This window comes from Peromyscus leucopus, chromosome 5, assembly GCF_004664715.2.
Source record: "Peromyscus leucopus breed LL Stock chromosome 5, UCI_PerLeu_2.1, whole genome shotgun sequence".
NCBI classification, from domain to species: domain Eukaryota; kingdom Metazoa; phylum Chordata; class Mammalia; order Rodentia; family Cricetidae; genus Peromyscus; species Peromyscus leucopus.
The window spans coordinates 131939458-131952000 of NC_051067.1; the positions used below are offsets into that span (position 1 = coordinate 131939458).

The following is a 12543-nucleotide window of genomic DNA, read 5'->3' on the forward strand; positions in this document are numbered from 1 at the left end:
AACAGAAAAGCTGAAGTGAGTTTATTTGCCATATATACAAGGGACTTTTAAACTATGGGCTCAAGAAAGGAGAGTAATCCACCTCTCTTAGCAACTCATCTTTTGCTTGCTTTAAAACTACAGGTATTTACATGTCACTCCTTTGCCTAAGATCTTCCCATGATTCCTTCTGTTCCGAGTATTGAAAGCCAAACTGCTAAATTTAGTGCACAGTTCGGGACTTTGACGATCTCCCTCAATCTACTTTTAGCATGCAACTTCTCACGTACTGGCCACGTTCTCAGCCTGGGTTCACTGCAGTGATGGAGTCTTCTCATGTATATAGTCTTGCCATAACCATCAGTTCACTAGGAAAGGGAGGTTTTCTGATGCAGAGGACACAGTCAGATTGAGGACTTGCCATGTGTGTGACCAAACACCTGACTCTGCTGCTGTGTTGTTGTCTTTCTAGCTTCAGGTTGGGAAGAAAGTGATTTTTTGAGACACGGTTTCTCTGTGTAGTATTGGTGCCTGTCCTGGATCTCACTCTGTAGACCAGGCTGGCCTTGAACTCACAGAGATCCACCTGGCTCTGCCTCCCGAGTGCTGGGATTAAAGGCGTGCGCCACCGCCACGCAGCTGGGAAGAATGTGTTTTAAGGATAGCCTTCTGTGACATTTTCCTGCACTGTCATGGCTAGAGTGTATAATGATGCATTCTTACCTTTATCTTCCTTAGGCAATGCACTGACTCTTAAGACCACAGCCTATCCAGGACCGAGGTGTTAACAGGTACACCCTACACTATGTGGACCCAAAGACCAGAGCAGCCAAAGCTGATACTGTGACTGTACCCATTTCTGAAGAGACCCAGATCCAATAGGCCCAGCTGGATCCTGGCCCACAAATCTGAGATAATTGTGTGTGCTGTCTGGGCCATGAAGTCCTGTGGGAATTTATTATGCAGCCAGAGATAACTAACCGGAATGGTACTTTTCACTCTTCACTTCTTTTTGTAAACAGAAAATGCTATGAGATAATCCTTCTGTATGCTGTGAATATGTATTATTCTCATTAGTTAATAATAAGGCTGATTGATCTATAGCAAGGCAGGATAAAGTTAGGTGGGACAATCAAACTGAGAACTCAAATGAAGAAAGGTGGAGTTGGGAGAGATCCAATCAAGCCACCCAAGAAGCAAGATGCCAGAGGACCAGTAAAGCCATGGGCCACCTGGCAATACATAGATTAATAGAAATGGATTAATTTAAAAGTAAAAGCTAATTAGCAATAAGTCTGAGCTATTGACTGAGCGTTTTGTAATTAATATAAGCTTCTGTGTGTTTATTTGGGACCGGGAGGTCAGAACAGAAAAACTCCACCTCCATTTACAAGAAAAAAATTTATGAAACAAGGGAGAAACAAGCAGAAGGAGCAAACTGGGAACAGCCTGAATGTGACAGAATGCATAGCATTTTCCGTTGACTTAAGACAATGTGTATGTGGATATAGTGGAAGGTACATGTCAGTATGCATACGTGAACATCGTCACAAAGACCTGCAGGCTAATCAAAGTAGAGGCTCAGATCCTGGGAAAGGGTCAGGCCCAACAAAGCTGGAACAAAGTTCAAGAAAGCATTTCTGGGTGGGTGGGTGGGTGGCCTTCTGAATCCACAGTGCAACAGAAACAAAATAAAATAATCTTTAGAATTCCCCTCTGTGATTTTGTATTTATATTGAATCTTCTCCATTTTAAGCAGGATATCTTTAGTCTTTGAAATCCTGTTTCCTTCCTGTTCTCAAATAAATGCTTAAATCATCATCCAAAATTGTTAACTTTTAGTTGGTATTCAGGAGGTCAATGAACACATATATCTAAAGTGCAAAAGTAAAGAATCCAAATAAATGAAAACAATTTATGCCAATAAAGTAGGAAAGGATATGAAAATGTCTCCTGTAGATGATATGCTGACTGCTTTGGTCGGTTTCTCCCTCACCTTGCCCGGCTGTGGGACCTTCTCCGTTGATTTGGAAGTCTCACCCTTGACCTTTGATTTACTGAGAACCCGGTCCAGTTTTGTTTTACTCTTCTCTTCTTTAAACACCTCCATCTCTTGATGCAGGACGATGTCGAGTTGAGTCTTATTTCTTTCAGCTTCCTGTTTGTGAGAAAGTAGTTTGTCAAGCTCCAGTCACATCTCCCTGCCAAAGTGAATCTTTCAGGAATCTACACGTAATGATACCAACATTTTCTCTAACTGACCTGAGGAAGCTAAGTTAAATGATCTGGTATAATTCAACAGCTTTACAATTTGAATTAATAAATGCTATTGTCAGGCTGGAAAAGAATAATAATTTAAAAAGGTCTTCCATTTTTATGTTATTAAAACAAAGCCCAGGCATTTTCCCAAGTTGTGATTTTCAAGGCCATGATCAACAATGGTACCCCAGGAAAACCTCAAAAAGGTGGTGCTTACAACACCAAGGATCAGAATTTGTTCTACAAAGAAAACAAATGAAAAAGAAAATTCACACCAAAAAAACATTCATCACATAGAAAAATCACTCAACCCTCATATGTATTCTCTGGTATATTTATGGATATGCACATATAATATAGTATTTTCTTTAAAAATGTCATATTTTTACAAGAAAATACATATTCACAAGAATAGGTAACAGAATATATTTAGTGAAATGATGTTATTTAATTTGTAAATATTTTACCAGTGAGTGTTTTGGTCATTTCAAACCATTTTCTATTAAAATTCATTATACCTTAGTTGAAAGTTTCTGTACAATTTTTTCTTTAGAAGAAACTTTTAGAAGTGAACTTAGTAAATGAAATGGCTACATTTCCCCAAGACTTTCACTGGGTGTTTTCTTTCAAAGAAGTAATTCATGCCGATATAATAGAAATGTGGGAAAGATTTTTTGTCATATATCCACAAATATTAGGTATTTCTGTTCCTTAAGTTTTAACAAAATTGTAGGTGAGCAGCACCTCTTTTTAAAGTGAGATTCAATAATTAACAAAGTTGATACTCATGTTTCTGTGTTTTATTGAGCATGTTTGTTTCTGAATCACAATTTGCCTATTTGTGTTTCTTGGGTATTTCAGGGAAGTTTATGCAATATCTTTAGATAAAATATTTGAGACTGTCTATATTGACAAGATTCCCATTGTCGTGGCTTTCAGTTGGGGATCATGTCTTTCCTGAGCCAGGAAAGCAGCTCACATTCACGCTGGAGAACCTAGGCCTTTATAACTTACAAACCAGAGAACAAGGTGTGGAACAACTCTAACCATGAGTTACCACTTGAAAGTTATACATTTAGGGGAGGCTGGAGAGATGGCTAGACAGGTAACAGCATTGGATGCCCTTCCAGAGGCCTCAGGTTCAATGTCCAGCACCCACATGATGGCTCACAGTTGACTGTGACTCCAGCTCCAGGGGATCTGGTAATCTTTTCAGGCCTCCTGAGGGTCTGCATGCACATGGCACACAGACATACACATGGACAAAACACCCATGCACATAAAGTAAGTAAATAAAAATTTAAAAATTTAGAAGTTGTCACTTTAGTAGACTCAAATTCATAAACATGTTCCTTTTGGGTAATAATGCTTAGGAAGGTTGGCTTTAGCAGGGTATCTGACATTTTGGCAGTATGATATTTAGTGTTTGTCATTTTGACACAGGCTAGAGTCACCTGGGGAGTGGGGACCTTGGCTGAGGAAATGCCTCCATCAGATTGGCCCGTGGGCATTCTCGTGGGACATTTTCTGGGCTAATGATGAATCTCCAAGGGCTCAGCCCACTGTGACCGGTGCCGCCCCTAAGAAGGTGATCCAAGGAAGCTCGCTGAGCTAGAGCAGCAAGCAAGACAGTAAGCAGCTTCCCTCCATGGCTCCTGCCTCTGCCTCTTCTCCAGTTCCTGCCCTGATTTCCTTCAGTGACCGGACCTGTAAGCCAAACTAACCCTCTCCTTCCCAGGTTGCTTTTGGTCAGTGTTTTTGTCACAGCATCAGAGAGCCAGCTGGGACAGACAATGACAGGATGCTGTCATCACCTTCACTGGGATGCATGCAGCCCACACTGGACGCTCTTGTGGCCGGCCAGTAACGTACTACTCAACTCTCGTTAATGTTCATTTGTAACTCTGGTACTTTCAAACAACCAGGACTGTATTTAGCTTATTTTTCCCTGAATGTTTACTCTGTGTGACTCGGTGATGATTTTATCCTTCTCTAAGAACTTTTAGTACCATGAATTATTAAATATTGTATTAGCATGTTAATTTGAAAGTGTTCCTGCTTTACATTCAGCATCAGACGTGGAAGTGCTTTGGTCATGGAAATCTTACAGTATACACTCATGTTGGATAAGGATCACCTCCTTAACTGTTCTTCTTTTGCGTAACTGATTCTTGTCCTTCACATCTTATAGCAGCTTTCTTATGCTCAACAATAACTGCATTTGCAGGCATGAGCAGATTTCTTTATGCTTATGTATCAGTTTGAGAAACATGATACATTGAAATACTGATAAAAACAAAACTTTCAAATTGGAAAATCTATGTTCCTTCACTCTTCATCTATGACCCTTCATTAAAAAATGTCTGTACTTTTGCTAAATACTGGTCCTAAATCATTCTAATTTTTTTGTATTCCATTTTCCAAATGATGTAGTTGAAAAAATATTTTGGATAAAAATCTATTGCTTTCTTACTTATTTTATTCTAAAATGCAGTCTCTTTGTTACTAGCTACCCTTTAAAATTATATAATAAAAGAATTTTATATTTTAAGTAAAACGTTATATAGAATATAAATATTTATACCTTTGTATGTCCATTTATGAATGTTTATATCTCATTTTAATTTTTGTTTGGTTAGAATTTGAGAAAGAGCAAAAAGAGACAATATACTAATCTTATTAACTTTAATTGGATCAACAGGAGTTGGTTCTTCCTTTCTGCCTTCCTTATCCATGGTTATGGGCATCTGAGTGTGGGTATGTGTACATTTGTGAGCGATTTCCTGTGGAGTCCAGTAGAGAATATCAGACTCCCTGGAGCTGTGGTGAGCTACCAGACATGGGCTGGGAACCAAGCTCCAGTACTCAGAAAGAGCAGTATGCGCTCTCTCTCTCTCTCTCTCTCTCTCTCTCTCTCTCTCTCTCTCTCAAGGTTTATTATTATTTTTGTTTTTATGTGTATGTGTGTTTTAACTTAGTGTCTATGTCTATGCATCATGTGTGTGTGCAGTGCCAGCAGAGGCCAGAAGAGGCCAGAAGAGGCCAGTGGATCCCCTAAAATTACAGTTACAGAAGGTTGGAAGCTGCCATGTGGGTGCTGAGAATTGAACCCAGGTCCTCTGTAAGAGCAGCCAGTACTCTTAACCTTTGAGTCATCTCTCCAGCCCGAAGCAGGATGCACTCTTAATTGATGAGCCATTTCTCCTCTGAGTAGTTAGTATTTTACGTCCAAGTACATTGTGTATCGGCAGTGTTCTTCAGAGATTGTTTTCTTCATGAAGTAAGATTTATTTCCTTTCTGGATTGTTGTTTTAGACAAGAATGAACACTACGTCCTATTAATATATTTGTATGTGTGTATATACGCATGTCGTGAGTATGCACATGCATATATGTGTACACAGCCACACACTCAGTTTATAAGATTAAAGTTTAGAGATTGCCTGCTAGCCATTTCCTTTGCTCGATGTCATTTAGAGGGGCACCCCTCACCTGCAAAGCCCATTTCAATTGTTCCTGGAGGGCTTTCTTCTCCATCTTCAGTGCTTCTGCTTCTTTCTAGGGAGTCAAAAGAGAGCAACGTTCACTCTGGTACTTTTCAGATTTACCTTTTGTGGTTATTACATGTCTCGAACCCACAGCTTGCCAGTATGACGATTTGAACTACAAAGTTCTCCTATGCCGTGGTGCATACCACCTGACACTATAGCTCTCTATTGATTTCTCACATGCATGATTACCACGACTCTTGCAAATAACAACTGCCATAATTCTCTTCACATCTGAAATATTTAAATGGAAGTATTTGAAATGTTGCTAGATGAAGAATCCCCAATTTTAACATATAGTCCAGGCTTGGCCGAAATTAATAAGTTACACATTCAGAAAACCTGCAGTGGATGATGGTTTGAGAAGCATGTTTGATGAAGCCCTGTGCATGCCTTTTGTGTGTCACATCAGGCTCCTCAAGGACAATCTAGGCGGTATCTAACCACTGTACTCTCTGCACAGAAGGGAAGCAGCAACACTGATATGCAAACAGGGATAAGTGGTCCACAGAGGAGAAGGAGGCCTGGGGAGGAGTCCTGCTTTCAGGGCCTTCTGTTTGGGAGTCAGGCCTACTTGAGCGGTATGAGGTACTCCAGAGCTTACAGGAGTCTTTATAAATTCCAAACAAGGGCAAAGTTTGAGACAATTCCAACCATCAAAGATTCAGTGGAAGTCACAAGAAGGAGAAAACTGAAGACAAGGGCCCAATAATTTTGTATAAAATCTGTCCAAGCCTTCTCGGTCCTCTGAACCACACACACAAAGGAAAGACTCAAAACAACCTGGATAAAATTAAAATTAGTGGCTGGATAGGTATATAATTTTCACTTACACACAATCATGTTCACTATATAATAGAGAAGAAAAATACTAGTCACCAACAGGACATAGCAGGTCATGGAGTTTTAACCCCACGTTACTCACAACACCCACAAAACAATTTAAATAAACTGGAAAAGTGGACTTACTATTAAGGCAAAAGAAACCAAGAAAGAGACCCCAAGACAATCCCGACTTTAGCACTACCATGAAACACTTTTAAAGCGGCCATCATGACAGTGCCCAACATGTCTGTGAATGAATTGGCAGAGATCTCATCAAACACAAAATATAATAAACGGCCAAATGGTAACAACTGTATGATCAACAATTAATCAGGGTTTAAAAACTGATGTACGGACAGAATAAGAAGTTCGATAGGACAATGAAAAGATGACACCACTTAGACATATCAATGTAAAATATTTAAATACAGAGACAAACCTTTTACAAACACATGAGGAGCATATAGAGTGATGTCGAATTTCTACCATCCAACTGTATTTTTGTACAGGGGCAGAAAGAGGTAGAAACATGTTTGAAACCTTGGCAAAAGTTACATACTCAAGATGCTGAGCTCGCTCCATCTTAGTGTGTTAAGAGCTGTCATGTACCCATGCAAAAAAACCACACTGTTGAAAACAATGGAAAAGTGAGAATAAGAAAGAAAAAACCCAAACATCACGCAGGAAATAGGCAATGCGAAGGCTGTATCTTGCCAGAAACACTAAAGTCAAGTAAAAATTAAAAAAAAAAATCTTTAAATCTCCTTAAATAAGGCAATTATTTTAAGAAAAAATTGGAAATCTATATGATTCTTCTCATTGAAATCTGAAAAGAAACAAAAGCAAAACCAAGTAAAAATGGAGACAAAGAGCAAACAAACCTCTAACCACCAATCAGGGATCTCGGGGACCTGGAAACTAGAGAAACGCACGGCAAAGAGGCCAGAAATCTAGTCAGGCTTTTGATGTGACTCAGCCACCTCAGAGGAGATTGGGCTCCAAAGGGCAAGCAAGCCATCAAAATGGAGCTCTTAAGAGGTAAATCAGAAGTAACAGGCAGAAGATAATCATGTATGAATTATTACATAAATGTATAGGCTCAGAGAGACTGTATCTTACTTGGATTTCAATCAGTTCAATTTCTCTGCTTGGAGATGTTTTCCTGTAATTAAAAATATTTTAAAAAATACATCATGACATTTGAAAACACATTGCTGCTTTGCTTTCCCTAGGACCATTTAAAGTCTTACAAGAAATACATGCCTTTAATACACATAAACGTGCGTGCGTACACACACACACACACACACACACACACACACACACACACACAGTGCATGTTCATGTCATGTCATAGTGTATGCTTGGAGGTCAGAGGGCAACTTTTTTTTTTTTTTTTTTTAAGAAAGCAAGAGCATTTTTTTATTTCTAAAGAGTCCGTTCTTTGTTTTCACCAGGAGGCAGGGGCTCTTGTTTCTTCCATTGCACTGCATACATGACTGTTCCTGTCTCCCATCTCCCCATGAGAGTTATGTGGGATCCAGGGATTAAACTCAGGTGCCAGGCTTATGCAGCAAATGCTTTTACCTGCTGAGCCACCTCCTCGGCCCCTCATATGTTAAAATGGTCATTAAATCCACATGGCTTAGGTGGTAAACAAACCAATACATTTTCTCGAGCCAACTTTTCAATGGTATGATTAAAATGCGAAGTAGTTGAGATTTTGAAAATGCACTAAGCATTTTTTCTTCCCTGATCACCATTCCTCTTCAAAGGACATATTTTTTTTTTTTTTGTCTAATAAATTTCTTTCCAGGAACTAAAGCTCTCTATAAACATTGAATCCATAGGCTCATTTAAAAACTTTATTTTAAGTAAGATATACCAAGCAAATTTGAATTACAATCCTCAGTTTATGATACTTATATTCATTTACTGGAGCCACTTTACAATAATCCATTCATAAAAATAGGTAATTGTTTTTTTTTTTTTTTAATGAAACTGAGCATAATTAAAACCTGCAGTGGAAGAGAACAAAGTCTAGAGAACTTACAGCCTTAGCTGGTGATGAGGAGCCGACCCAAAGCCCTTCCTTCCCTGTGACATTCATTCAAAGATTTCATTCAGCTTTCCTCACCCTTAACTCTTTGGCTTCTTCACATGCTACCTCTAATCCTGTCACAGAGTCTTGTTCTGTCCTTTTTGGCTCTTCCCAGTCAATCTTGGCCTGATTATAGCACTTGTTAATTTTATCTTTAAAAAAACTGAGTCACTTTTTTTCAATCTTAAATTCTAAAAATTAAAGTATGAGTTACTGAGGAAGGAAAAGATCACGTATCTTCACGCCTTACCTTTCTGAATCTTTATCTTTTTTCTTCTCTGGTTTTGCGGGTTTCTTGCTTCGCTCTTCTTTGCCGGCAGGCTTTGCTTTCTGTACAGTTTTGAACAAATCAAAATAAGAGTAGCATGAGTTACATGATGTGCATAGCAGTATATGCTGCTGAGATTTTCCTTTCACCCCGTGGGTCACTCTACTGTTTCAGGGGAAAGCATCCGAACGGAAACAAAGCAAAATTAATGACATACCAAGGCTGTTTGTGTTTGGACTTCAATAAAAGAGAGGGAATGGGGTTACACACAATGTGTAGAGGTCAGGGGTCTTCCTCTATTGCTCTCTATCGGAGTTTTTGAGACACAGTCTCTCATTGAACACCAAGCTCATCATTTCAGCTAGGCTGGCTGGCCAGCAGGCTCCTGGAACCTGGCCATCTCCATGCTACAGCGCTGGGGTGACAGGTGCACCACTACGCCCAGTTTTTTACGTGGGTGCTGGGAATCCACGTTCGGCTCCTCACATTTGCGTGGTAAGCATTTTACTCACTACTGATCTCACTATCCTCTGTAGCCATACACTTGAACAATTTAATCTGCTGAAGTCATTAACTCCCTCTGACAGTTTTCCAGCTCTGCTATGGTGTGCCCTATGGTCACCATACTGTGCTGTACTTGGAGTAGAGCAAGCAGGACGTGGAGGACGTGTTAGGATGGCATCATGCAAAAATACCATCAGCGATACACTGAAAAAACTAAGGCGAATGACTCAGAGCACACAAGTTTGAAAGAGACCTGAAAACACATGTGTAGAGGTTGAACCTGAAGTGAAATGAGTTTATCTGAAACTGCAAAGAAAACTGAAACACCAGATGTGGCTTATGTGAGACTGTGTGTGTTGAGAATCATTGAGCTGGCAGCGCTGCCTTCAACTGGCATTTATTCCAACAGAATGGCACACACAGAGACTTGAAATTCACGTTATACTACATTGTACAGCATACTTGGTACAAATTTGTGTCTTAATGCCATCATCACATCATAGCTGAACACATGGGCTGAAGCATTTCTGAGACAGGGTCTAAGTGGTCTAGACTGAACATGAGGCCGTGGTCCTCCTGCCTCAGCTATCCAAATGCTACAATTGCAGGTATATATCAGCATACCTGGGCAAAATATTCTTGAACCACTCTGAAGGACCAGATTATTTTATATAGGAATATAGAGAAAGAATGTTATCAATTATTAAAATTATAGATTATAATAAAGACAAATGAAGGCAGTAGATTGTGGTGGTATTCTAATTGTACTGAAATGTGATTTTGATTGTATGTTAATAAATAAAGTTGCCCGGGGGTCAGAGCTATTACAGCCATAGACAGAGTGTGACGGTGGTGGCACACGCCTTTAATCCCATAGATCTCTGTGTGTTCAGGGATACAGCCAGCATTGGAGACATATGCCTTTAAGACCTAGGGGGCTGTACATTCAGACAGTGATGAGGCAGTCACGTGTTTGGGTTTACAACCAATGAGAAGGCAGAACAAAATACTATAAATAGACGAACAGACAGGAAATTGGTCTCTTTCAGAAAGCTGGGACACCGCAGGCGGAAGGGTGAGATTTTAGCTCTGAGCTCTGACCTCTCGGGTTTCTCTTTTACATTGTTTCTGTGTTTCTTATTTAATAAGACGGTTGGTTACATCAACAGTAGATGGTTATTTTATATTAAAAATTCCAATGTACACAAATGTGCTATCATGGTAAACTTATCATAAGATGAACATGGGTGAAATAATTCCTCTGAAATAAAACACTACAGCCAGGCAATGGTGGTGCATACCTTTAATCCCAGCACTTAGGGGTCAGAGGCAGGCAGATCTCTACGAGTTCAAGGCCAGCCAGGGCTACACAGAGAAACTTGTCTCAAAAAAAGGAGGGTCAGGGGCTAGATACAGTGGTGCAGATCTGTAAACCCAACACTTGCGAGCTGAAGCAGGAGGATCAGGGATTTAAGGTATTGTCTCAAAAACCAAAACATCAATAATAAAAAAGACAGAAATATGGAACCTAGTAATGTATTTTAATGAGAACTATTCTATCCCCAAATAACCTAGTGTGCTTTTAAAGATGTTTCCTATAAAAACCCTAATAGTTGTGCCATAAACCCCATCCAAGGACTGAGGAATCTGGATGCAGACATCCATGGCTAGGCCCCGGGTGGAATGCTGGGAGTCTAATTAGTGAGAAAGAGGAGGGTTTATATGAGCGAGAATTGTTGAAACCAAGGTTGGATAAAGCACAGGGACAAATAACCAAATGAATGGAAACACATGAACTATGAACCAAAGGCTGAAGGGCCCCCAACTGGATCAGGCCCTCTGAATAGGTGAGACAGTTGATTGGCTTGATCTGTTTGGGAGGCATCTAGGCAGTGGTACCAGGTCCTGGGCTCATTGCATGAGTTAGCTGTTTGAAACCTGGGACTTATGCAAGGACGCTTGGCTCAATCTGGGAGGAGGGGACTAGACCTGCCTGGACTGAGTCTATCAGGTCGATCCCAGTCCTCGGGGGAGACCTTGATCTGGAGGAGGTGGGAATGGGGGATGGACTGGGGGGAAGGGGAGGGGGACAGGAAGGGAGAGAACAAGGGTATCTGTGGCTATTATGTAGAACTGAATAGTATTGTAAAATATATATATATATATATATATATATATATATATATATATATATATATGGAAACTCATACACATTGTAGACCAGTAAATACTAAATAATGAGAGGGAACTGATGGAAAATAATATCTACTTTCCCCTCCAGTATCAAAGAAATATCAAATAACCAACAAAAGTGGGTTCAAGATTAATCCATGGGCACAATGGTCCAAATCTGGTTTCCCAGCACTTGATTAAGGCAGGTGGGTTGATGTGAGGTCTTGGCTAGCCTGCTGTACAGCGTAAGAAAAACATCTCCAAAAATCCAAAAGGAGAGTGTTTTCTTTCAGCTATTCATACAATGGCTTAACTGGTTAAAAAATTTTGACTTTTATTTGACTCTTGCCTGTAGTTTGAATTTATAACATGAATAAAAATAGCAAAAAAAGAAAATATAAAGGAAGCAAATTTTCTTGTATCATTGGCATTGCACTTATTTCTACTCATACTAGTTGGTATAATTAACTAATCATAGAGAACATAAGATTTATTTAAAAGACTTTGGGGCTGGGGATTTAGTGCAGGGGTAGGTTTTGCCTAACAATCACAAGGCCTGGGATTCAGTCTTTAGCTCCGAGAAGGTGGAAGTGGGGACAAAATTCTGACTCTCATTCACTAACAAATTTATGAAGTCAAACATTTGTCATATAAATGTCTTTCAGGAAACTGAAGAAGATATCAGAAAATGGAAAGCTCTCCTATGTTCATGGATTGGTAGGATTAACATAGTAAAAGCAGTCATCCTACCAAAAGCAATCTACAGGTTCAACACAATCTACATCAAAATTCCAACCCCATCCCTCATTGAAAGCTGTACTGCAGAGCTATAGCAATAAAAACCACATGATATTGGCATAAAGATAGACATGTTGATCAATAGAATT

The 12543-nt window shown here is 39.6% G+C and overlaps 1 protein-coding gene across 7 annotated transcripts in view; it reads right to left on the reverse strand.

Moving 5' to 3' along the window:
- Positions 1 to 12543, reverse strand: part of Ccdc7 (coiled-coil domain containing 7) — a 197722-nt gene that overhangs the window by 144107 nt on the left and 41072 nt on the right. For all 7 annotated transcript variants that reach the window (XM_037206376.1, XM_037206377.1, XM_037206374.1 and 4 more), the window contains exons 15-18: positions 8963 to 9042; positions 7731 to 7773; positions 5731 to 5796; positions 1976 to 2137 (exon numbers count right to left, since the gene is read on the reverse strand). In XM_037206376.1, the coding sequence (XP_037062271.1) occupies positions 1976 to 2137; positions 5731 to 5796; positions 7731 to 7773; positions 8963 to 9042 (351 nt within the window). The remainder of the gene's footprint in view (positions 1 to 1975; positions 2138 to 5730; positions 5797 to 7730; positions 7774 to 8962; positions 9043 to 12543) is intronic.